The sequence below is a fragment of the Chiloscyllium punctatum genome, chromosome 48 (genome assembly GCF_047496795.1).
Source record: "Chiloscyllium punctatum isolate Juve2018m chromosome 48, sChiPun1.3, whole genome shotgun sequence".
NCBI lineage: Eukaryota > Metazoa > Chordata > Chondrichthyes > Orectolobiformes > Hemiscylliidae > Chiloscyllium > Chiloscyllium punctatum.
Genome location: NC_092786.1, coordinates 44,082,212 through 44,108,263, shown reverse-complemented (window position 1 = coordinate 44,108,263; position 26,052 = coordinate 44,082,212). Strand labels below are relative to the sequence as shown.

General features: G+C 41.7%; 1 protein-coding gene across 3 annotated transcripts in view; it reads right to left on the bottom strand.

The window, feature by feature from the left end:
* Positions 1 to 25,299, bottom strand: part of ap4e1 (adaptor related protein complex 4 subunit epsilon 1) — a 65,741-nt gene extending 40,442 nt beyond the window's left edge. For 2 of the 3 annotated variants that reach the window (XR_011955897.1, XM_072565091.1), the window contains exons 1-7: positions 25,098 to 25,299; positions 23,107 to 23,178; positions 17,940 to 18,063; positions 16,575 to 16,648; positions 7,638 to 7,759; positions 2,629 to 2,788; positions 1,581 to 1,747 (exon numbers count right to left, since the gene is read on the bottom strand). Coding sequence is in view for 2 of the 3 variants with exons in the window: in XM_072565091.1 (XP_072421192.1) it covers positions 1,581 to 1,747; positions 2,629 to 2,788; positions 7,638 to 7,759; positions 16,575 to 16,648; positions 17,940 to 18,063; positions 23,107 to 23,178; positions 25,098 to 25,229 (851 nt within the window). In the remaining variant the exon portion in view is untranslated. Of the gene's footprint in view, positions 1 to 1,580; positions 1,748 to 2,628; positions 2,789 to 7,637; positions 7,760 to 10,779; positions 10,894 to 16,574; positions 16,649 to 17,939; positions 18,064 to 23,106; positions 23,179 to 25,097 lie in introns of those variants that run through there. The other variant, XM_072565092.1, reaches the window with a different exon arrangement.
* Between the last annotated feature and the right edge of the window lie 753 nt (positions 25,300 to 26,052).

Genomic DNA, 26,052 nt, shown 5'->3' with positions numbered 1-26,052 from the left:
TCTTAAAATGATAGTATGAGCCTTCATCACAATATTACTTAGAAACTTAGGTGCCATAATGCAGGATAAATGGATTTAGTTTTTAGCTCTAGCAAGGTCTTTTTTTTTAAACTAAGGTCAGAAAGTCCATTTAAGAGAAATCTTGCGACTTTTGCTAAATGACTATTTAGCAATTTTCATCTCCATGCAGTTTCTGCAAGATAAAGTGACTCCATAAAGATTCAAGTCAAATCTCTATAGCGTTTGATCTAAAGTCCTAAATTTTAAAAATATACATCAGGAATCAAAAGCAGCTCAAAAGCTTCAGTCTCAATTTCAAAATGTGGGCCTCACTTCTTAGGCCAGCATTTATAGCCCATTCCTAATTGCCAGAGAAGGTGTTTGTGAGCTGCCTTCTTGAGTTGCTGCAGTGCATGTAGTGTGGGTACATCCAGAGTGCTGTTAGGAACAAATAATCCTGGAAAGGGTTAATAATTCAAGTTTATTTTAAAACTATAAAGAAGAACGTGGGAGCTACAGGGAGAACACAGGAGAGTATTCGTTACAGCCACAAAAGGCTGAATGACCTCCACTGTGCTGAAACCATTGTACCATTCCAAAATAGAAAAGCAAATGAAATTGATTGCTGTTGAAGTAATGTTTAAAACATTCATACATCTAAGTTTTTATTTACTTAAATTGAAGTTATTAGATTATGAAAGGAGAATTAAAATACATTACAACAAAAGTGTGTGTTTTGGTTTTCATTTTATTCCATTAAGATGGTCTTTTCTGTACTTAATTTGGACACAAATCAAACATGTATACCAACCCCTCAAAATCAAAACCCAAATAAAAGTCATGATTTGGAGATGCTGGTGTTGGACTGGGGTGTACAAAGTTAAAAATCACACAACACCAGGTTATAGTCCAACAGGTTTAATTGGAAGCACTAGCAATCGGGGTGCTATTGGTTCATCAGGTGGTTGACAACCACCTGAAGAAGCAGTGCTCCGAAAGCTAGCGCTTCCAATTAAACCTGTTGGACTATAACCTGATGTTGTGTGATTTTTAATGAAATAAAAGGCGTTCGCATCATGATCACCTTCAAAAACTGACCTCAAACATTCAACTCTTACAAAAGGATGTACAGCGCATTTACATTGTGCCAAATTTAGAGAGCCAGTTACTATTGCTGTATAGATATAGACACCAGAGCTTACAAACAAAATAAGAACAAAAGTAAGGGCAGAGTGTACAACTTTAAAGAGGGGACAAAATTACATCTGGTCAAAATACCAAAATCTCAGCTGAAGATGATTTTATTTTGACGTAACATTTTGAGAGGTGACTTTAAAATTAATCAAAGTCCTTGCATTGGTAGTTGTAATGCATGGGCACATAAAAATCAACTGTTAACTCAGTAATGGCACTGCCTGCTGCTCTTTCAAGCAGTGTTACTACATTCTTCTGTCTGCAATAAACATACTCATTTCCTGAGGGAACACTGAGCAACGCAAGGATTCCTAGTATAACAGTTTCATATTCAAGCATGACAAGATCAACAACTGAAAAGGAAAACTTGGTCAAGAACAACTTACACTGGATCATCCTTTCCCAGTAATCTCAAAATTCTCAGCAGCTGAATCTGGAGCCAAGGTGCTGGTACACTATGATAGTTGAAATCCACTGCAAGTTTTCCTCCAACTACTTGCTTGAGAATTGTTACAAAGCTCCCGGTTAAATCTTTATAGCCATCTGGATTTTCCTAAAATAGAGGAACCAAACTAATACATTCCAATAAGGCCTAAAAATCGACAACTGCTTCACAAAGTTTCAGATTAGATTAGATTCCCGACAGTATGGAAACAGGCCCTTTGGCCCAACAAGTCCATACCAACCTTCCAAAAAGTTACCCACCCAAACCCATTCCTTTACTCTATATTTTCCTTCTGACTAATGCACTTAACACGATGGGCAATTTAGCATGGCCAATTCACCTGACCTGCACATCTTTGGAGTGTGGGAGGAAAGCGGCGCATCCAGAGGAAACCCACGCAGACACGGGGAGAATGTGCAAATTTCACACAGCCAGTCAGCCTAGGGTCCCTGGCACTGTGAGGCAACAGTGCCAACCACTGAGCCACCATGCCATCCAAGGTCACTTGACCATCATTCCTGCCCTGCAGCCTGAAGGATTTTGCTTATTGGTGCTCCAAGTCATTCAAAGCAAAAACCTTTCATTTGATTTCTAGCAAATACTAGGTTAGCCACTGTGACTGAGTATTTCTGTCAGGTAAAGGAAGCAGTTCTGTTCTTAAATGTAAGCCAATGACTCCTGCCTAAAAAATGTGGCTTAGAAATATGTCATAAACTAGGCTCAAAAGAACAATTCAGATGGCCCTTCAACACTTGGTGTCTAGGTTCCCACACTATTACTTGATAGAGTTGCTATGCAATTCGCTAGAACATTTTAAAAACTATTTCCAATTCATTTAAGAAATTTAAATTCATTATTCTACTTTTAAACTTCGACTATAAATTGATGGCATTTGAAAAGTTTGTAAATTGATCGTGAGCTTTGGCTACTAAAAGAAAATTGCCAACATAAGTAGCTTAGCTTCTCCATGAATGGTTACAACATAATACCTTGATCAGCAGTAGGTAGATGTGAAGGGAGGCAGCCATGACTCCAGGGTCCCTGTCACATAGAGCTTTCCTAAATTTGTCATGAATATGCTGAACTTGGTTTGGAGCAATAAGATAAAATTTGTGCAGGGCAAGCACTGCCTTCCGTCTTATTATTTCCCTGTGAAGAAACAATATTTAGTGTTAGAACACATTTTTAACACAGCATTCACAATTACTTAACTGAACAGTTAGAGAAAAGCCCAGGAGCCAGGGCATTATTTATAAAGCAGTATTCTGTTTCTTTCTGCTACACAATTTTCTATTATAAATATCAGCTCCAAGAAACAAAACTTTCCATACCTCCCTAAACTTCTCTTTTATTGATCATATGCTCATTCTCAAACCAAATGTCTTACCAAGTTCACTTACGTGATTAAGAATTTTGGAACATCTTTCTGCATCAAACCCAGCCTCCAAATGCCAGATTTCCAAATATAGCTAAAAAAATTAATAAAACAAAGGGGGAGGGAATCTTCTTGGTGGCAAGACCACCAATAAGACAGGAAGGACGGCATAAACTAATAGAATTAATACTCCTCCACACTAAGTATAGAAACTCCTCATGAATAACAAACAAATTCAGAAAGATTTTTTAATATAATACTGTTTGCATAAAAGTTAGAAGATTGACCTTTTCAACCTGTTATCAAGGTTTCCAAATTAGCAGTTTAAATAATGACGAGGATCAAAGATCGAAATTCCTTTCCTCAGATCTGGAGGTTTGAGAGCTGACTGATAGAGGATTTGAGGAGGAGGCTGTTTTCAGTTGATGGGAGCTTTTGCTAAGTGCTGGATTTTTAAGGACTTAAAAATTGTTTTTTTCAATTTTGCATGCTTAAAATAAAATACTGAGAAGAAGGAGAGTTTGTCACTTTTTTTGAAATAAAAGAACTGTATTTAGAGCTTCTTCTTTTAGGCTTTATGAGATAGATTACATTTTTTAAGTGGTCTTAGTGTAACGTTAAAATATTAAATGAGAATATCTCTCTGGACATTAATGTAATATTAAAGAGTTAGACTGCAAAGCTGAACATTCTGGAAGTGGATGGGGACAACATTGGAGTCACTGAGGAGCACACAGGAGATACAGTATGATAGTTAGCAGATTTAGAGAGGTGGTTAACACTGCAGGTTCAGTCAGATAGATGGGTGACCGTCAGGAGATAGGAAGGTAGTTCAGGAGTCTCCTGTGGCTATTCCTCCCTCAAACAGATATACCATTTTGGCTACTGTTGAGGGGATAGTCTCTCAGAGAAAAATCGATGGGGCATCTAGATCTTGGGCACCAAGAATGAATTTTCTATTCAGCGGGGTTTGTCAAGATTCAAAAGAGCAATTGTTATAGGAGATTTTCTTGCCAAGGGCACAGACAGGAGATTCTGTGGTTGAGACACTCAGGGGCAGCACTGTGGTTCAGTGGTTAGCACTGCAACTTCACAGCTCCAGGGATCTGAGTTTGATTCCACCCTTGGGTGACTGTTTGCATGGAGTTTGAGCATACTCACAATTTCTACATGGGTTTCCTCCTACAGTCCAAAAACGTACAGGTTAGGTGGATTAGCCACAGGTTACAGGGATAGGGTAGGGGGCCATGATGGAAACATGGCTGAGTGAGGAACAGGATTGGCACCTCAGTGTTAGATGCTACAGGAAGGATAGAAAGGGAGGTAAGAGAGGATGGGGAGTGGTGTTCGCAATTAAGGAAAACATTCTTGCTGTACTTAGAGAGAATATTTCTGAGGGATTGTCCAGTGAAACTTTATGGGTTGAACTCAGAAATAAAAAGGGCAAGATTACCTGGATGGGATTGTACTATAGGCCCTGCAATAGTCAGAGGGAAATTGAACAGCAAATATGTATAGATCTTAGATATATGTAAGATAATTGGGAATTTTAGCTTTCTAAACAATGACTGGGATTGCCATAGTGTTAAGGGCATAGATAGTGCAGAATTTGTTAAATGTGTTCAAAAAACATTTCTTTATCAATATGTAGATGTACCAACTAGGGATGGAACAAACTTCAACCTTCTTTTGGAAAATAAGGCCAGACAAGTGACTGAACTGTTTGTGAGGGAACACTTTGGAATCAGTGATCATAATTCTATTAGTTTTAAAAAAGGATAGGCCAGGTATAGAAGTTAAAATTCTTCACTGGAATAAGACAAATGGTATGAGACAGGAACTTTCAAATGCTGAGTACAGTAAATTGTTTGCAGGTTAAGGGACTGGCAAGTGGGAGGCTTTCAAAAATGAGATAATGAGAGTATAGAGGCATTGTGTTCCTATTAGTGTAAAGAGTAGGGTTGGCAAGAGAGAGGAACAATGGATGAATAAAAATATTAAGACTCTGGTCAAGAATAAGGAGGAGTTATATATTAGGTATAGTCAAGTGGGATCACATGAATCTCTTGAATAGTAGGGGCATTCTTAAGAAAGAAATCAAGATGCCAAAAGGGATTAAGACATAGTCTTGGCAGACAAGATTATGGAGAATCCAAAGAGATTCTACAAGTACATTAAGAGCAAAAAAGCAATTAGGGATAAAATTGGGCCCCTTAACAATCAACTAGATCATCTATGTGTGGAACCACAGGAGTTGGGAGAGATACTAAATGAATATTTTGCGTCAGTTTTTACTGTGAAGAGATGGAGGAGTGGAAACTCGGGAAAATCAATACTGAGTACTTGAAAACATTTCAGAAGAGGAATTGCTAGAGGTCTTAAAAAATAAAGGTGGATAAATCTCCCAAATCTGGTCGAGTGTACCCCAGAACATTGTGGGAGGTTCGGGAAGAAATTGCAGGGTCCCTTCCAGAAATATTTGTATCATCTACAGCCATGGGTGATGTGCCAGAGGACTGGAGAATAGCTAATGTGCCTTTATTCAAGGAAGGCTGTAAGGAAAAGCATGGGAACTATAGACCTGTGAGTCTAACATCAGTGATGGGTAAATTGTTGGAGAGGATACTGAGAGATAGGATTTACATGCATTTGGAGAGGCAAGGTCTGAATAGAGATAGTCAGCATGGCTTTGTGCATGGGAAACTGCTTCTCACAAACTTGGTTGAGTTTATAAGGACGCAATCAAAGGCAGAGTGGTGGATGTTGTCTACATGAACCTGAGTAAAGCCTTTGACAAGGATCCACATGGTAGACTAATTAGTGAAGTTAAATAATGCGGGATTCAGGGAGAACTTGCCAATTGGATACAAAATTGGCATGATATTCGGAGGTAGAGGATGGTGTGGTGGAAGGTTGTTTCGTTGGACTGGTGGCCTTTGACCAGCAGTATTCCGTAGGAATCGATGCTGAGCCTACTTTTGTCTGTCATTTATGTAAACGATTTGGATGAGAATTTAGGAGGCACGGTTAATACGTTTGCAGCTGATACCAAAATTGGTGGTATAGTCGACAGTAAATGTGGTTATCTAACATTGCAAAGGGACCTTAATCAATTGGGCCAATGGGCTGAGGAGTGGCAGATAGTGTTTAATTTAACAAAAGGAAGGTATTGTATTTTGGTAAAACAAACAAGGGCAGGATTTGTACAGTTAATGGTATGGCCCTGGTTAGTTTTGTCAAACAGAGAGATCTAGCGGTTCAGGTACATGGTTCTTTGAAAGTTGTGTAACAGGGAGACAGGGTGGTTAAGGCAGCATGTAGCACACTTGCCTTCTTTGCTTAAACCATGGAGTATAGGAGTTGGGACATCATGTTGAGGTTGTATAGGACATTGGTGAGGCCAAATTTAGAGTACAATGTATAGTTCTGGTCACCCTGCTCTAGGAAGGATATTATTAAATTGGAGACGGTTCAGAAAAAATCATTAGGATGTTGCCAGAACTAGGGAGTTTGAGTTATAAAGACAAACTGGATAGGCTGGGACTTTTGTGTCACTATAGGCAAGGAGGTTGAGCGGTGACCTTATAAAAGTTTATAAAATTATGATCTTAGATAAGGTGAGAAGGTAAGGTCTTTTCCCTTGGGTGGGGGAGTTCAAAACTAGGGGGCATATTTTTAAGGTAAGAAGCGAAAGATTTAAAAGACTGGAGGGACAATGTTTTCACACAGAGAGTGGCTTGTATGTGGAATGAACCATCAGAGGAAGTGGTAGATGCAGGTACAATTATAGCATTTAAAGGACATTTGGATAGGTACATGAATAGGAAAGGTTTGCAGGGATATGGGCCAAATGCAGTCAAGTGGGGCTCATTGATTTAGGGGACATGGTCAGCATGGATGAGTTGGACTGAAGGGTCTGTTTTCGTGCTGTATGACTCTGTTCCACCTGAAGCACACTCACTACACAGAAATTGGATTCCTAATGGGACATCTCACTCAGCTACAGGGAATAATAAAATGAAAATATCCTCATGTTCTAGATTTAGATATTCGACTTCTTCCCAACTTAGTTCACTTACTGAAGGTTCGATTTTAAGCCATATAATTTTTTAAAAATCATTTTCAACTATATTATATAACTGCCTTCAGTCAGTGGAGTTAGCCCTCTGTAGAGCTGCAACAATATTCCATAGATAGTATGTACAAGTCATGGTGCTGCAGGTTACTCGGCATTATCAGTGAGACAAACAAGTATCTTCCAGCCAGCCAGTGTCTGTGTGATAGCACACAATTCAGTCATCTTCATACACTGTAAATTAGGATCATTTCAAACTCCACTCTAAACCTATCAGTTGGCATGGGAGAAAGGGGAAAGAGGTGTAAGAAATATTTATTCCGCAGCCTTAACAAATCACTAAAAATTATTGAGAAATAAGTTTATATTATAAACTATAAACAGTGTCAATCTTCTCCCCTCATGGTGAAAATGTGACCAAATCTAGTAAAACACAAAACCTACAATCTACAACCCTGACCAGATTCAGACTTGATTGCTCGTCTTGCCTTACAAAATACGTAATGAATGTTGCAACTTTGTAATAAGTTTTCTTCATATTTACTTACTTAGAATGCTGAAGCTTCTCTTCAACCAGAGGAAGAACTGCAGGGATCATTTCTGGTGGGAATAGCTGGCTAGCAACAGTCAGAGCCATGCACACCTCGAGAAGGTTAGTGCTCTGCAGATCCTGAAGTTACAAAAATAGTTTCCAGAATTGATGAAAAGAGTATAACAAGTCTGGGCTTCACTCACATCTACAGACAGTCAATTGCATTAACATAAAAACTACGAGCAGGAATGGATCAAATGGCCCCTCGTGTCTTCTCTGCCATTCAATGAAATCATGGCTGATCTTACAAATGTAGGTCTGAAGTGTTTTATTATTAAACCCAACACTATACAGAAAAGAAGTGCTTAACAATATCGAAGTTCAAGCACAGAAATGGCTCATCCATAAAGTGTGAAACTCTAAACATCTACAGGACAGGAGACGGTCATTTAGCAAATTATGTCTATGCCAGCTCTCTGCTGCAGCAACCCAACAAGTACCATTCCTCTGCCCAGTCTGGTCATCCTTAAAGGAGAATGTTACACATTTATTAATTCATGCACACAAGTAAAATGCATTCTGCAGACATCCATTTAATTTTAGCCCACCTGTTCACTTTATGAAACCAACCGTTCCACTTAATTAATGGATCCAAAATAAAAATTTACAACCACTATTTGATGGTGGAGCCAAATACCAGTCCAAAAAAAAAGCTGAAGTAATTGCAATCATGATTCATCTCACCCCTATTGATATACTCAACATCGTAGACATCACTCTTTCGCAAATTCACTTCACTGCACGTGATGTCAAGAAATGGCTCAAAGACCAGGCTAGGGAACCTGTCATAATCCTGCAGATTTTGCTCCAGAACGAGCCATGTTGATTGCAAAGCTGTTCTGGTACAGCTACAACATTGACATCTAATCAACAATGTTGAAATTCTCAAGGTACACCCTGTCCACAAAAAACAGGGCAAATCTAGTCAATAACTATATCTTCATTTGTCAATGCCCTAAGCTCTGAATTCCCTCCCACTACACCTCACCATATTTCTTTAAGACACTCCTTAAAACGTTCCTTTTACCCATGGTTTTGGTCATATAGCATATTTGTTTTATATCACGCGTGCTATCTTACAATATTACATTACATTAAAAGCAACAACTTATAGCAAATGTTCATCATTGCATTGATTCACAAGACAGTTAGTATTTCATGCACAAACACGTACAAAGGTTTGGAAATAATTGAAAATTATCTTCACCTCTACATTTAGATTTTCCAACTCGACTAAATTATATAAACAAAACGTAAAATTTAACCATTTACAATGATACCAAGCATTACTAATAACTCAAACTTCAGTTAATGAAACTGTACATTGATAAAAGTATAATCTTAATTGACTTGTTCAGACATGACAAAGTTCCAGGGCAACAGGACTTGAACCAAAACTTCTGGCCCAGAGGTTGGGACACTTCCAAAACATCCCAACAGCCTGCCGAAGTATTCTAAAATTGTCTGGTCATGTTATGACAACTCCAGAGCAGGTGTGCCTTGAACCCAAATCTTCTGGCTCAGAAGTGGGGCACACCATGTGAAAGCACTCAGCCAATGAACGGCATCTTGGATCGACAACCAAACTATCTTATTCATGGCAAATTGGCCCATTGCTTATTTCCTCCAGATGCACTGACTCTGAAGCCCTTCAAATAACAGCATATTACAAAACGACTTACCAATCCTACAACACTGTGTTCCTCTATTTGTTACTCTCTACAATTATTCTCTATGTATAGACTCAGAGTAGATTAATGAGATTTCTTGAATAGTTCACTATAATTACCCTGTAAAATTACTGCAGTTTCAAAGTCTGTGCGCTTAAAAACATCTTTTAAACTTCAAATGTGAAAGGTCGATGTTGTTTGGGCCATCCATTTGCCATCTTTGTTATTCCTCCTGAGTCTTGTGAGATGTAAAGGTAATGGATAACAAACAACATTTTTAGGGTCTTCACTGGCTAGGCCAGCATTTATTGCCCATCCCAAATTGCCCAGAGGGCAGTTAAGAGACAATCACGTGACATAGTCAAAATTATTAAAATTACCCCAATTCTTCAATCGTTAACAACTGCACTAAAATATTTAGGTTTTCATTTGTGCCAAAAGACTAAAGTTATTGTCCAATGTAAAATGGAAATGATTATTAAATTGAGACTTAAGAGCTTGTTTTAATTTTATATGTGCGCTCTCTCTGCCCTGGCACTTTGCAAACTCCCCATTTTGGAATTTGGTAACTCCTAGATCTCTGCCACACTAAATTGCAATTGCCTCACAGACTAGGGGGAGTGGATCTCCTGGACATTAAAAACTATCAACTAAGCTTGCTTTTATCTTATGTGAGTGATTGGGTTTGTGGGGACTCCCTTTCAATATGGTTAGATATCGAAACCTCTCAGGCCAGGTGTCCCCTTACTAGCTTGCTGTTTTTGGACAAAATGAGGATAGTTAGGGAATATTTTCTTCACTCAATAGTTATCAATACTGTTAAAGCATGGAGGGCAATTCAGCAGAGGGAACGCAATATTGGCACAACATCTTCTCTTACACCTATAGTGGGTATGCCGGGTTTTCAACTGGGGATGGTGGATTCAGGATTCAAACATTGGGCAGCTAGGGGTGTGGCTTGCATGAGTGATTTATTTGAGGGAGACGCAATGATGTCTTTTGATCAGTTAGTAAGGAAATGCGAGCTATCTAACAGGGACCTCTTTCGTTTTTTTCAAGTTTGGGATTTTATTCAAGAAAAGACTACACTTTTGACTAATCCCTATAAATCCGACAGAGAGAGGAGGGCGCTCAGTGCTAAGAGTACACTTTCTGTCAGCACTTTATATCATCAATTGGGGGCGGCGCCTCAAATGAGTTCGATCGACTTTGCAGGGTGTAGGAGAAAGAGCTGGGTGTTGAGGTCTCCTCAGAGGCATGGGAAGATATTTGGGAAAACGCAAGAAAGATATAAATTTGTAATAGGACTCATGCTTTACAGTTGAAGATTCTCCACAGGGTCCACTTGGCTCCGGATCGTTTGTCAAAATTTAAACCAGGAGTATCTTCAACAAGTCCCAAGTGTAAGATTGGTACGGGCATTCTTACCCATTGTCTCTGGTCCTGTGGTAGGCTTCAAACATACTGGAGCGCTGTGGCGGGTGCAATGGAGGGGATTTTGGGAGTAAGGATGGAGAAGGACGTGATCTCTCTGCTCCTTGGCCTGCCCAGGGTGTTCCCTGTAGATGCGCATAAGACAAAACTTTTCAACATCCTCACGTTCTGCACAAGAAAGAATATCTTGTTAGGTTGGGTATCCAGAAATCCCCCATGCCTGTTGGCTTGGCAGAAGATAGTTACGGCGTATATCCCCTTGGATTTTCTCACAAGTATGGTACACCACAGAACTGAGAATTTCTATAAGACATGGCGACCCTTTTTGGAATACTGGACACAGATTTGTCTACTACACTAATAAGGGCTTTTATATAGCTGGAACGATTGTGCTTTACGAGTCCGATATCCAGAGAGGGGGAACTGTGAATGTATGAGCAGGTGAAAATTAATGCTCTTGATATTCGAGTGTTAGTGTTTTTTTGGCTGTTATTTATTAGTTTGTTGTAATTTATTTAGTTAAGTAGTTAGTTGGGGTTTTTAAAAATATTTTAATACATATTTATACATTTGTACATGAGGGCAATTTGGTTTTTTTTTACATTTTGTGGTGTTCTTCCTTTGTATTGTTTTGAATTGTACTATTTTATATTTGTTGTAATATTTTAAAAAATCTATTCTTCAATAAAAGTATATTAAAAAAATACTTGCAACAATCCCCATAAACACCCTTTGGCACAAAAGGTAAAATCAAACATAAGGTCTTACAGGAGAGAAGTCAGAGAGAGAGGGCCAGCATGGACCTGCCTCTCTGGGTGCGGCAGCTTCAAAACACTGACTGCCAAAACCAAATCAAACCAGAGAAAAGCTGAGCTGAGAGAACTGGCCACTTCTCCCTCACTGCACAAGTTCCCTTCCTCAAACTTGAAAGCCTTTTTCCCGAGGCAATATCCGTCAGCTACAATCAAACTGGCCCCAAAACCCGTCCAAAGCCAGACCTCCAGGAACCAGCCTCTTTCATGACCTCTCTGAAAAGAAATCCAAGGACAACACAACCCCGTCAAAGGAGCATCATCATCACAACTTGTATCTTCTACATCTTTTGAAAAATTAACCATATTATTTAAATGACATCTTTCATTTCATTACATACTAGCAATCTAATTGTAATGTAAACAAATGAATCTCATTTGGCCTTTGGGAGAAGAACTCCCTTGATCTAAAATTATAAGGACGTTTACTATTTTGTTTTGCATAGAGGAAATCTATCCCCCTTGGAATAAAATTTTAAAATGGCAAATTCAATTAAACAAGCTTATTATATCATCACTACAGTTGTTCCTCGCTTTTCCCAATTACAGTTTAATAGCTTAATTGTGTGATAATTGGGAATTTTATTTAAAATTTTAAATATTTCCTGGCATATCAACCAAAATAGTGTTTGAGGAAAAGGTAACAATGCACCAACATGCTGTGCGTCAGAGAGAGAGATAGTTCGTCCATCTCCATTTTCCTTAAGTTATTGCCTCCATCTGGATCATGAGTGAATGACAATAAAGGTTTCCCAATACTATCCACGCAAGGGAATTTTTGAACATTGTGCGCATGCTTTGCCTCTTGCGTACATGTATTGTTTTCATCCTCCTTGCAGCAATTACTATATAAATTCGAGTAAAACTCAATCTCATGTAAATGTTGACTGCCCATTTTTGGCCAAAAACAATCTGGAATTTTCTACACATCTCGTGTAAAGGTCGACCCTAGTTCTTCACATATAACAGGTCAACCTTTGTGAGTCAAGGTACTATCATGTACATAAATGTTACAAAGAAGGAATGATTTTTTTTGTCATGCTATTATGCTTTAATGTACAATTTACACCAATTTGGCAGGAAAGATTTAAGATGCATCAGATCAGAGTTGGGGGACAACCTCCCATTGTGTGCAGCTCAGCAAACTGTATTTTGTTATGTTTTTTCTTTAATCGTTTAGAGATCAATTGGACTTCTGCTAATGATATGTTATTTTGGACTGTAGCATGAATTTCAGGTAGTGTCCAAGTAATAGTTGATCCCATAAATTTAACCTTCAAAAATAGTCTAAAAAATGCAACTTTTACACAAGTATATACAGTATTCAGGATAGAGTTAATAGTTACATGGTATAATTCAGATTGATTTGGAAGATTCTGCATGGATTTGTTAAGGGAAAATTGTATCACAGTAAGGGCGGCATGGTGGCTCAGTGGTTAACACTGCTGCCTCACAGTGCCAGGGACCGGGTTCAATTCCCACCTCGGGCGACTGTGTGTGTGGAGTTTACACATTCTCCCCCTGTCTGCGTGGGTTTCCTCCGGGTGCTCCGGTTTCCTTCCACAGTCCAAAGATGTGCAGGTTAGGTGAATTGGCATTATAAATTGCCCATAGTGCTTTTCCTAAAATACATAAGCGATTTAGATCTTGATGTCCTAATTTAGTAAGGGGCTGCTTACGATGCCAAAGGAAACAGCTGAATCAGTCACTCAGTCTCCTGAATGTTTGCTTATCGAAAATCAGGGGGAGCATCCGTAGAGGGTATAACAAACAGGGGAGAATATTCATCTTAATAAGCGCTATCCAACCTAAATCATGAGATCAGAAGCGCCTCCCATCTTTGAAGGTCTTGCTTGATTTTGTCAAATAATTGAACAAAATTAGTTTTAAACAACCAATTAAAAGCTGGAGTGATGAATATGCCCAAATACATAAAACCCTGCTGTGACCACTTAAATGGGAATCGAGATTTGCCCTCAAGACCTAGCACCTTCATAAGATCACCCATAAGTGTAGCCTCTGATTTTGCAAAATTAATCTTGTACCCCAAAACGGTGCCAAACATGCTGACACATTACATCAGGCGAGGCATCGAAATGCTGGGTTTGACAACAAAAAAATGCAGACATCGTCCGCATACAACAAAATCTTATGTGACTTTGACCCCACTTCTGGAGCTGTTAGATTAAGATCCCTAGGAATAGCCTCCACCAATGGTTCAATTACCAACGTAAAAAGCAACAGCGAAAGGGGACAGTCTTGCCGGCTGACCCTAAAAATGTTAACATTGCTTGATTGTACCCCATTGGTGATGACCGCAGTGAGGGGTCACCGTAGAGAACCCACCATATAAAGGTTTCGCCCAAGCCAAACCGCTCCAGAGTATAAAAAACATATGGCCACTCAACTCAGTCAAATGACTTCTCTGCATCTAGACAAATCACCAATCCCTATTTTTGACTCGCTTGAATTATATTAAGCGGCCTCCGAACATGATTGGAGGATCTGCAACCCTCTATGAAGTTCGTCTAGTCCTCTTTAACAATAGAAGGTAACATAGTCTCCAGCATTAACGCAAGAGTCTTAGAGAAGATTTTAATGTTCACATTTAAGAGTAAAATGAGCCTGTAAGAAGGTTGTGAATGTGAGCAGATGGTTGGAGTTTTGTATAATCACTGCATTTTAATGTTGGAGATGCTGAATTTGTTTTCTCAATTTAAGTGCTGGAGAATAATCCAATAGATTTTGGTCTGTTTACGAGTAAGCAGAAATTCAAAAAAGATCTGCAACAGAAAAGCACACTTTGGCTTTTTTGCCTTATCACAAAGAAATGTACATGTACATGGTTTAAAGCTGGAACACAGCCTTGTCTCAAAACATTATAGTTATCTACTCAATGGCTTCATGACATCCAGACTGAAAAAACAAAGCAATGATTACAACATCATGTCTCCTACCTGTTCAGCATGCAACAAGGAAGATTCAATTAAATTTGCAAAATAGTTCTTGAGAAAAGAGAATTAAATAGGATTGCCAGCACTGTGTAAGACAATTAAATGGTTTGCTCCTATTTATTTTTGTAGTTTAGGTCAATCAATTGGTATTTTGCCACCACCAAATACAAGGCAACAGTAGAGCTAACATGACTCATCATTACTTCTTGAAAGGTAATCAACCCGAAACATTAATCATTTCTTTCTACATAGGCACTGTTAGATCTGTCAAGATTTCCAACATTCTGATCTTTATTTCAACTTTGCTTCTTTCCAACCACAGATGGATCTTGTAACAAAGTTTTACACACTAACAAAATGTGTTATTTTAAATGTTAGGATATTCTTGATGTAGCAATTCAGAAAGAGTTACTTTCTACTGTTAAGTTATTTATCTCTGCCTTTTAAAGTAAAGTCATGTTTTTGCTGACGTTTCCTTGGTCTATTTTTCTGCACAACGCTGTTACTTGCTGGTTTTCCGACTTATACTGAATCAAAGTTTGGGAGAAGATTTGTAGCTCTGGTGCTCGTTGTTGTGGTTCTGTTCACCAAGCTGGGAATTTGTGTTGCAAACGTTTCGTCCCCTGTCTAGGTGACATCCTCAGTGCTTGGGAGCTTCCTGTGAAGCGCTTCTGTGCTGTTTCCTCCGGCATTTATAGTGGCCCGTCTCTGCCGCTTCCGGTTGTCAGTTCCAGCTGTCTGCTGCAGTGGCCGGTATATTGGGTCCAGGTCGATGTGTTTGTTGATAAAGTCTGTGGATGAGTGCCATGCCTCTAGGAATTCCCTGGCTGTTCTCTGTCTGGCTTGCCCTATTTGTCAACGGAACGAGGACATGCCACAACCCAAAGGACTAGCCACACCATCATACATCAGGAGTATTTCCGAACTGACAGCCAGACTACTGTGACCACAAGGACTCATAACAGCACACAAACCAACAGCCACTCTCAGACAACAACTCACCAGAATGGAGGACCCGATACCCAGCATGAGCAAAACGAATGTAGTGTACAAAATCCCATGCAAGGACTGCACAAAACACTACATTAGGACAAACAGGAAGACAGCTAACGATCCGCATCCATGAACACCAACTTGCCACAAAATGACACGACCAGCTATCCTTAGTAGCCACACACGCAGATGACAAGCAACATGAATTCGACTGGGACAATATTACTATTATAGGACAAGCCAAACAGAGAACAGCCAGGGAATTCCTAGAGGCATGGCACTCATCCACAGATTCTATCAACAAACACATCGACCTGGACCCAATATACCGGCCACTGCAGCGGACAGCTCAAACTGACAACCGGAAGCGGCAGATACAAATCACTATAAATGCCGGAGGAAACATCACAGAAGTGCTTCACAGGAGGCTCCCAAGCACTGAGGATGTCACCTAGACAGGGGACGAAACATTTGCAACACAAATTCCCAGCTCGGCGAACAGAATCACATTATACTGAATCAGTTGTGATGATTCACTCAAAGGTTAAAAGTGAGTCACAAGTCTATTTGAAACTGAATAATTATAAGCAATGCATGCTGCTAAGGAATTTCACTGAAAAATGTGAGTAGTTGTGGAAAACCATCTCAAAAACATCAGCAAAAACAATATCATAGGATTACAGTCCATACAATAAAAGCAAAATATGACCTATTCAGTTACCATAAACCAGAAGCTCAATTTGTATCAGCATGGATCAGAAACGAAGAGAAAGGAAACTTGAAGGAAAAGTGACAATTTTTATTTTAGAATGAGGCATACAGGACAGAAAGAAAAAAATGAGAAGTAAATGATTCTGCTTTACTATTTTGTACAGCAGAATTTAATCCATTTTAATCTTTGCTGACCGTGTTTATGGAGTACCATCCCAGCAGGCCAAAATAAAGAGGGATAGAGTTGCAAATTAACTAGGATTGATTCAAGTCAGCATTTTTTGTGAAGCAGTTATGATTAATTATAAATCCAATATACCTTTAATACAGTGTTCACCAGCAGAAGCAGCAGTTGATGGCTTTCATTTAGAAAGAGAGACACGGCCAAGTATCCTAGCAAAAATAAACAAAAGTATTCATATTATAATTTCCACACTGTTTTCTCCATTGCCCAACTTCAGGATAGATGATCACATATTCCCATGAAACCCTCAATCCCACTCCTTGACAAAACCAAATGTTACATTTAGTGGACACGGGCATGCACTTTCGCTATTTTCGCCACCTAGTTAACCTGGCTGAAGACTGTAAAAGTCACATTCTACACAACGGCATCTGCAAATCAAAATAACATAGGAGACTGTGCATTGCAACTACAAGTTTTCTAATGATGCAGCCGCCTAACTGTGCAACCATTTTACTGTCTCCAATCCCAGGTCTATATCAAGTACATGGAGTTGAAGAAAACTCAGGAAAGCCAAAGCATTGTAGATGCAACAATCCACAAGACTATCATCATGAATACTGCGATTCCCAACAGGAGCCTGAAGCAACTGCAATGCAGTGACCTGTGAGCTTCCATACAGTAAAATTAATCAATATTAACTTGAAATAAGTCTTGTGCAATTCCAATTAACTTGCAACATTCAAATTATGCATAGTTTAGAATTTGTATTTTCTTACCTTTAATAAAAATGAAAGCAATATTTAATAGCACACTAAACTCTCCAGTCTAAAAATCTGTTCGTCAGAAAAACCAATTGACTGGAATTTTTTTGAGTAAAATCAATTGCCATCATTATTTTCATCCAGTGTTTTGGGAGCAGAAAATGAAGGACACAGTATTAGGATAACTAAAATTTTTATTACTGCTTTTATATCTGCTTTATGTTTCAAGTTAATGTTAAAACCTATGATTTTTCCAAGTTTATATGCTTGAGATTAAGCATTCTAATGTCACTCTATAATTGAGACAATTGTAGACAAGAGGGGTTACAATGTATAATATTTGTTTTCCTTCTTCCACAAAGGTAGAGTTTTGTACTGGGGGATACGTTTTCAAGTTACTCATAGTTCTACACCCAGGTAACAATTCTTGCTGTATCAGCTGGACAAGCACAGTATCATATTATCTCATTATGGAGCAGGATCATACTGAATTCAATATGTCCTCAGTGGACAACGTGCACTTTAAACAGATGATTTAATCACAAGCGGTGGACTTCCTCCCTCTGCATCCAGCCAATTGTAGGATCACCCTTGTTATGACTGAGATCCATGGACCACAGATCAATTATTGGGCCTGCAAGTATTAACTGGTTGCTGAGCCACCAGGACAGTTTAACAGATTAGTTACAGTTTAAAAATTGTCTATTTACTCAATGTGTTTGAAGAGGAAACATACCAACTCTTTTTTCCATTAGACTGCCCTGCTGAGCTAGTTTGATGGCGTGAATGTATCCAAAGGAGGCCTCATACCCCAGCATTTCACAGTAGATTAGTCGCACCAGACATTCTCGCATCTGCTTCTGTAAAAAGAATTAAACAAAGGATTACTTTCCTCCTGCCGAATATGACTCCTCGTTGGGTGCTAGTTTTACTGATGTGAATTACTTCAACAGCAGGGACGTTGCAACAAGTTTACTCCTGTCCTCAACCAAACTCCACACTGTTCCTTTCTACTAGGGCTTGGGTACAAATCAATACTGGAATCATTGTCTGGTTACTGTCTCCCTAGCTCTGATGTGCAGCTTCAAAAACATGGCTAGTAATCAGCATGGTGATCTCAAGTTTCTGCTGGACAGGCAGTTATTGCTCCAGCAAAGATTGGAGGTGCACAAGGGGAATGGTGGAAGCCCCATCATACAATACACTGAAGGAATTGGCCAGAAAACTGAATTTTCCATTGGACAATTCCTCTGCACTTAGAACCGTCCAAAGTCCTCATTCAAAGGGTTCCAATGGTATGATGTAGTCAGTCAGGAATAGTTAGATGATTAAAAATATAGTCCAATTCCTGAGTAACTCAAACTGACACCATACTTTTCTCACCCATCCCCAGCTACACCTCCTCCAGATCCTGACACTGCACCCTGCTCTTCCAAAACTGACAAGACTAGACCCAATCCAAAACTTATGCTGCCAAAACCATTCTGAAACCAATCCCTACCATCTCCAGTCCTGACACCATGTCACTAGATCCGACATTCACCTTCCCTACTGCCCCACCAAACCTAACCAAAACACTGCATCACTTACTTTATCACTTTGCACACTGGCACCCTAGCCCCTTCCTACTTGGCACCCTATCCAGATAGTGTCCAAGTACGAGCATCTCACCCTTACTCATCTGACATCCTATCCCTAGCACCGACACCTTCCCCAGCTGGCACTCTACTGTTGGCACCTTAGCCAACTGTCACCCTGCTATGAAATCCATCTGGTACACTAATATTACACTTACCAATTCACAGATGTAGTCACAGCTGTCAGAACCTTTACATTTCAGAATTTAGCTGCTGATTGCTAGGTAAACGAGGTGTGGTTTGACTTCCTTTTTTTATTTCAAAAATATACTTTATTCATAAAATTATTTGGATCTCTTCACAATTGGTCATGCCATTCTTGTGCACACATTACATTGCTTTACATACAGACATCAAAATTTATTTTTCCTATATACAAGTCTGTACATTTACTATGCAGCTCTTCTGCTGAGGCGTCAGCGCAGCCCAAATGACTGGGTGGGCCCCCTGTTCTTCTTAGGCAGGCAGATGTTACACGGTGGTCTTTCCCCACCGCGCCTTGGCGGCAGCTGCCCCCAAGCTTCAGCGCGTCCCTCAACACGTAGCCCTGGTCCTTGGAATGTGCCAGTCTGCAACACTCAGTCGGGGTCAACTCCTTCAGCTGGAAGATCAACGGGTTTCGGACCACCCAGAGAGCATCCTTCACCGAGTTGATGATCCTCCAGGCACAGCTGATGTTTGTCTTGGTGTGCGTCCCGGGGAACAGACCGTAGAGTACGGAGTCCAGATGCTGCTTGGGACGAACCTCGACAAACACCACTGCATTCCTCTCCAGGCTTCTTCTGCATAGGCACATTCCAGAAGGAGGTGTGTGACAGTCTCATCCCCCCACAGCCGCATCGAGGGCAGCGTGCGGTGTGGGAAAGAGTCTGGGCGTGCATAAAGGATCTCACAGGCAGAGCCCTTCGCACCACCAGCCAAGCCATGACTTGGTGCTTGTTGGAAAGTTCTGGCGATGAGGCATTCTGCCAAACGACTTTGACAGTCTGCTCAGGGAACCGCTCAATAGGATCCACCCTCTCCTTTTCCCGAAGGGTCTCAAGGACGCTACGTGCTGACCACTTCCTGATGGACTTGTGGTCAAAGGTGTTTTTCTTCATAAACTTCTTCACGATGGACAGGTGATTCGGAACGGTCCAACTACTCGGAGCATTCCACAGCAGCGAGACCAGACCCATCCTTCACAACACCAGGGACAGGTAGAACCTCAGTACATAGTGACACTTGGTGTTTGCGTACCGGGATCCATGCACAGCTTGGTGCCCATCAGGGTGAGGGTGGCATTGGGTGTGTTTTCTCCCCCGTTGCCCAGATCTTTATACATTGAGTCCCTTCGAACCCAGTCCATCTTTGATCTCCATATAAATTGGAAGATGGCCAGGGTGACTGCAGCGACGCAGGTTCTGGGAATAGGCCAGACCTGTGCCACATATAACAGCAATGACAGTACCTCACACCTGATGACCAGGTTTTTTCCCCGTGATGGAGAGCGACCATAGCTTCCATCTGCCCAGTTTCTGCCTCACTTTGCTGATACGCTCCTCCCAAGACTTGGCGCACGCTCCAGCTCCCCCGAACCAAATACCCAGCACGTTCAGTGGTCGGTCCTGACAGTGAAGGGGATCGAGGATTGGTTCACCCAGTTCCCGAAGAGCATGGCCTCGCTCTTGCCTCGGTTTACCTTGGCCCCCGAGGCCGGTTCGAACTGGTCACATATGCACATGAGTCTGCGTACGGACAGCGGATCCGAGCAGAAAACGGCGACATCATCCATGTACAGGGAGGCCTTAACCTGCAGGCCCCCGCTGCCAGGAATAGTCACCCCTCTCAGGCTCGCATCCTTCCTGATAGACTCGGCAAATGGCTCTATGCAGCACACAAACAAGGCAGGAGAGAGAGGGCAGCCCTGCCTGACTCCAGATCTGACTGGGAAGCTATCTGATTCCCACCCATTGATTGAGACTGCACTGACAATGTTGGCATAGAGAAATCTGATCCAATTGCAGATTCCCTCCCCAAAGCCCATTTTGGAGAGAACATCTCTCATATACCTGTGTGATATCCTGTCAAAGGCTTTCTCCTGGTGCAGGCTGATGAGGCAGGCGATCATATCCCTGAGGAGTGCAAGACTCTCAGCAATCTTCCTGCCCGGTACAGTATAGGTTTGGTCAGGGTAAATTACCGACCCCAGAGCAGATCTGACCTGTTTGGCGATAACCTCTGAAAAAATTTTGTAATCTGCATTCAATAATGAGATTGGTCTCCAATTTCTGATTTCCTCCCTCTCCCCCTTCCACTTGTAGATGAGGGTCATGATGCCTTTCCTCATGGATTCACTCATGGTACCTGCCAGAAGCATACTGACATACACCTCCAGCAGGTCCTGGCCAATCAAGTCCCACAGAGAGGGATAGAGCTCAACCAGTAAGCCATTGCTTCCAGGAGTTTTATTCTTTTTGAGGGTCTTGGTCAGCTCGTCCAGAGATAGCGGCTGGTCCAGCCTCTCCCGTGTTCTGTTGTCTAAGACCTCCGTGATAGAGGTCAGGAACAACTGGGAGGCCGCGCTGTCAGTCGGCTTCACATCATACAGACTGGCATAGAAGGATTTGCTGATCCTCATGACATCAGCCTGAGATGACGCTATCGAGCCATCTTCTTCCTTCAGGCTACTGAGCACGGAGCTCTCTTTGTGCACTTTCTGGAAGAAGAAACATGAACATGTCTCGTCCTGCTCCACCGAGCGGACCCTGGACCAGAAGATTATCTTGGAGGCCTTTGAGACAAAGAGCGAGGCTTGCTGGCCCTTCCCCTCCTTGAGGTCCTCCGTGACATCGACCCCCCAGAATTAGAATCTCTTTTCAGAAATAGGGAGCTCCCTCCTTTCATAAAACAGAAGGACCAATGTGGCAAACTGCCCAAGATTTGACACTCCTCCGTAAGTCAGATGCTACACATAAACAGATGCTGAGTGTCCACGAACTAACGAATCAAACAAGTTTCAAAAACTAAATGATCTATCCATTCACCAGTTAACATTGCTGTCCCAAGTCAGGTGATTGTTCCACAACGTCAGCAAAGTATTGTCAGTAAAATTCCAAACAAATTCATACAAATGTGTACTTCAGGGAGACCACTAGTAGGAGAAATTGCTGTAACAAGTTTACATTGGTAATTTTCATTGTAAATGTTGATACAGTATTTTGTAATGACCTTTAGAAAATTAGCAATAGTGTTGGAGGTGTACATTTGAACAATCCACTGTCCACCACTCACATTTCACCTAAAGATTAATCTTAACTCCCTAAATGTAATGTCATGCAAGTGGGCTTTCTTTTTTTTTTCTAAAAACCCTGTAGCCTAATGTTCAAAAGAAAAATTAGTTAACAATGACAAACTCTCAAACAGGAAAAATGTTTACAGATTCCCATTTCAAAGAAAAATATGAAGTCACATTCATTGTTGTACTTGTTCACGTCCGATATTTACTTGCCCCCATAAATGCAGGACAACTGCAGTTGCTTCATACCACAGCTCTCCAGATATAAAATGATAACACAAGCTGGAGGGGGTTCAGAAGAGATTTACCAGGACGTTGCCAGGTATGAAAGGTTTGAGTTATAAAGATAGGCTGGGATTTTTTTCACTGGAGCATTGGGAGGTTGAAGAAGTTTATAAAATAATGAGGGGTATAGGTAGAGTTAATGGTAATTGTCTTTTTCCCTAGGATGGTGGATTTCAAAACTACAGGCACATTTTTAAGGTGAGAAAAGAGAGGTTTACATGAGGGGCAATTTTTTTTTTTACATAAAATGATTCGTGTGTGGAATGAATTTCCTGAGGGACTGGTGGATGCGGATACAATTACAACAATTAAAAGACATTTGGATAAGTACATGAATAGGAAAGGGTTGGAGGGGCATGTGCCAGGGACAGGGTTAGAGTGGTGCTAGAAAAGCACAGCAGTTCAGGCAGCATCTGAGGAGCAGGAAAATCAACGTTTTGGGCAAAAGCCCTTCATCAGAAATCCCAAAACGTCAATTTTCCTGCTCCTCAGATGCTGCCTGAACTGCTGTGCTTTTCCAGCACCACTCTAATCCAGAATCTGGTTTCCAGCATCTGCAGTCATTATTTTTACCATGGGCCAGAAACAGGCAGGTGGGACTAGTTTAGATTTCGGCATGGACTGGTTGGACTGAAGGGTCGATTTCTGTGCTGTATTTATGAAAAGGTGGAGTTAATCTATTGCTTTAGATGATGAATTCTTACCAGTGATATGCTAGGAGCAGAAACCTGTTCTTTTAATGCAGCTAGTTCCTTCTTTATTAATTTTTCCTCATCCTAAAATCAAAAACATTTAAATGTTAAAACAAAAGGTAGCATTCAAGTGTAACAAATTTCTACCTATACCATACTGATTTAGTAATAAAGACAGCACTTAAACGAATACCAATAACTTTTGTTCAATTCATAATCTGAACATGAAAGCTGATATCACCCCAGAATGCAATATTACAAAGAACAGACAAGATGCTTTTTTACACATAAATTTGTTTCAAAAGTTTCAAAATCCACATAAATGAAGCTATATTTTACAAAAAAAAAGGAATAGGAAAGCAACTGTGGAATCTATTCAGAGTTCAGCAATACAGACACAGAAATTAAGAAAACTACTGTACGTGGAATTCTACAATGCTAATAGAACAAGAGGCTATTGGTTTAACAGTTGGTTCAATGTTAGTTTGTTTAATGTTAGCTAACTAACTTTTGCAAAGAATATCAACACTTGGAAGGGACTCTGGGCAGAGCAGCGCCAATTAAAACTTTGGACACTGTGATTGCATGGGGTGTGCTGAGGAACTATGGGTTTCTTCCAGTTATGACAATCCTTACCTCTATCAGCACCATGACCCCTTCCTTAACCCCATCAGCACCATGACCCCCCCTCCTTAGCCCCATCAGCACCATGACCCCCCTCCTTAGCCCCATCAGCACCATGACCCCCTCCTTAACCCCATCAGCACCATGACCCCCTCCTTAACCCCATCAGCACCATGACCCCTTCCTTAGCCCCATCAGCACCATGACCCCCCTCCTTAACCCCATCAGCACCATGACCCCCCTCCTTAACCCCATCAGCACCATGACCACCCTCCTTAGCCCCATCAGCACCATGACCCCTTCCTTAACCCCATCAGCACCATGACCCCCCTCCCCATAAGATAAATGCCTATTAACATTTGTCTTATGATCATACACTTAAGCAATACGACAAATTCTTATGGAAGTTTTAATTTGATTGTAAGATTTATTTTTTTAGAGAACTATGATGATCAGGAATACATTGCCTGAATAGTTGAATGCAGGAACATGGAAAATAGATGTAAAATATTGATCCCCTAAAACCTGCTCTATCAGTCAACTAGATTATGGCTAATCTTCTGCTTTGATATCACTTTCATGCAGTTTGCCCATATCCCTTTGATATATTTAATATCTGGAATTCTACTATAGAGTCATAGAGCATGGAAATAGACCCGTGAAAATACTGAATGACTGAGCCTCCACAGCCCACCTTTGGAATACCGTGTACAATTCTGGTCTTGGGGGGGTGGGTGCAACGAGGGGTGGAGGTAATGGGAGCTGAGGTTAATGGGGGAGGGGAGTTGGGGTAATGAATGTTGATTGGGGGCGGGGTCTGGAGATAATAGATGGTAATAGGGAGGGAGTTGGAGTCATGCTGCAAAGGGAGGGGGGCTCATGATGCTAATGGGGGTAAGGGAGTCATGGTGTTCAGGGAGATAAGGGGGGGGGATGGTGCTGATGGGGATAAGGGGAGGGTGAAGTCTGAGACCCCTCCAGCTCCCTGACCCCCACCCCCCCACAGTCACTCCCTGACCCCTGACCCCCCACCCCCCAGTCACTCCGACCCCTGACCCCCCCACCGTCACTCCCTGACCCCTGACCCCCCCACCGTCACTCCCTGACCCCTGACCCCCCACCCCCCACAGTCACTCCCTGACCCTTGACCCCCCCAGTCACTCCCTGACCCCTGACCCCCCCACCCCCTAGTCACTCCCTGACCCCTGACCCCCACCCCCCACCCCCAGTCACTCCCTGACCCCTGACCCCCACCCCCCCACCCCCTACAGTCACCCCCTGACCCCCACCCCCCCCACTGCCATTCCCTGAACCCCGACCCCCCCCACAGCCACTCCCTGACCCCCAGCCACCCCCTGACCCCTGACCCCGACCCTAACCTGCTTCGACGCCAGTTCAGTGATTCCTCTGACCAAAGCTCCGAGCCTGGAGGCGGCGGCCAGTTTGGCGCCGGGCTCGAGGGAGAGGAGACTCGGCAGCGCCGAAAGGGTCTTCTCCATCACGTCGCTCATGGCGCTGCCTGCCGGAGGGAGCAGGGAGAGAGTGAGGGTGCTGCCTCCCCGGGACCCTGGCTCACGCCATCTTACCCCAAACAGTCACTTCCGGTGTGAATCCGGAAACTTTATTAAAATCCGGGTCTGGGAACACTGTCATTCCAGGATCAGCCAAGGGGGTGCAGCACTGAGCCAGCTCTGTATCTCAGGATAACACCATCCACCAGAATGGAGTTAAAAATCACACAACACCAGGTTATAGTCCAACAGGTTTAATTGGAAGCACACTAGCTTTCGGGGCGTCGTACACCCTAGACCAACACCGGCATCTCCAAATCATCAGAATGGAAACTGCAACACAAACAGAGACACTCAGATTTACACCAGGGAAACAGACCCTTCAGTCCAACCTGTCCATGCCAACCCAATATCCTCAATTCATCTCGTCCCATTTGCCAGCACTCGGCCCATATCCCTCCAAACCCTTCCTATTCACATACCCATCGAGATGCTTTTTAAATGCTACAATTGTACCAGCTTCCACCACTTCCTCTAGTAGCTCATTCCATACACATACCACCCTCTGTGTGAAAACGTTACCCCTTAGGTCCCTTTTGAATCTTTCCCCTCTCACTTAAAACCTATGCTGTCTAGTGCTGGACTCCCCCACCCCACTTACCTTATGTCTATTAACCTTATGCATGCCCCTCATGATTTTATAAATCTCTTTTACGTTACCCCTCAGCCTTCAATGCTCCAGGGAAAACAGCCCCAACCTATTCAGCCTCTCCCTAGAGCTCCAAACTTCCAATCCTTGGAAATCTTTTCTGAACCCTTTCAA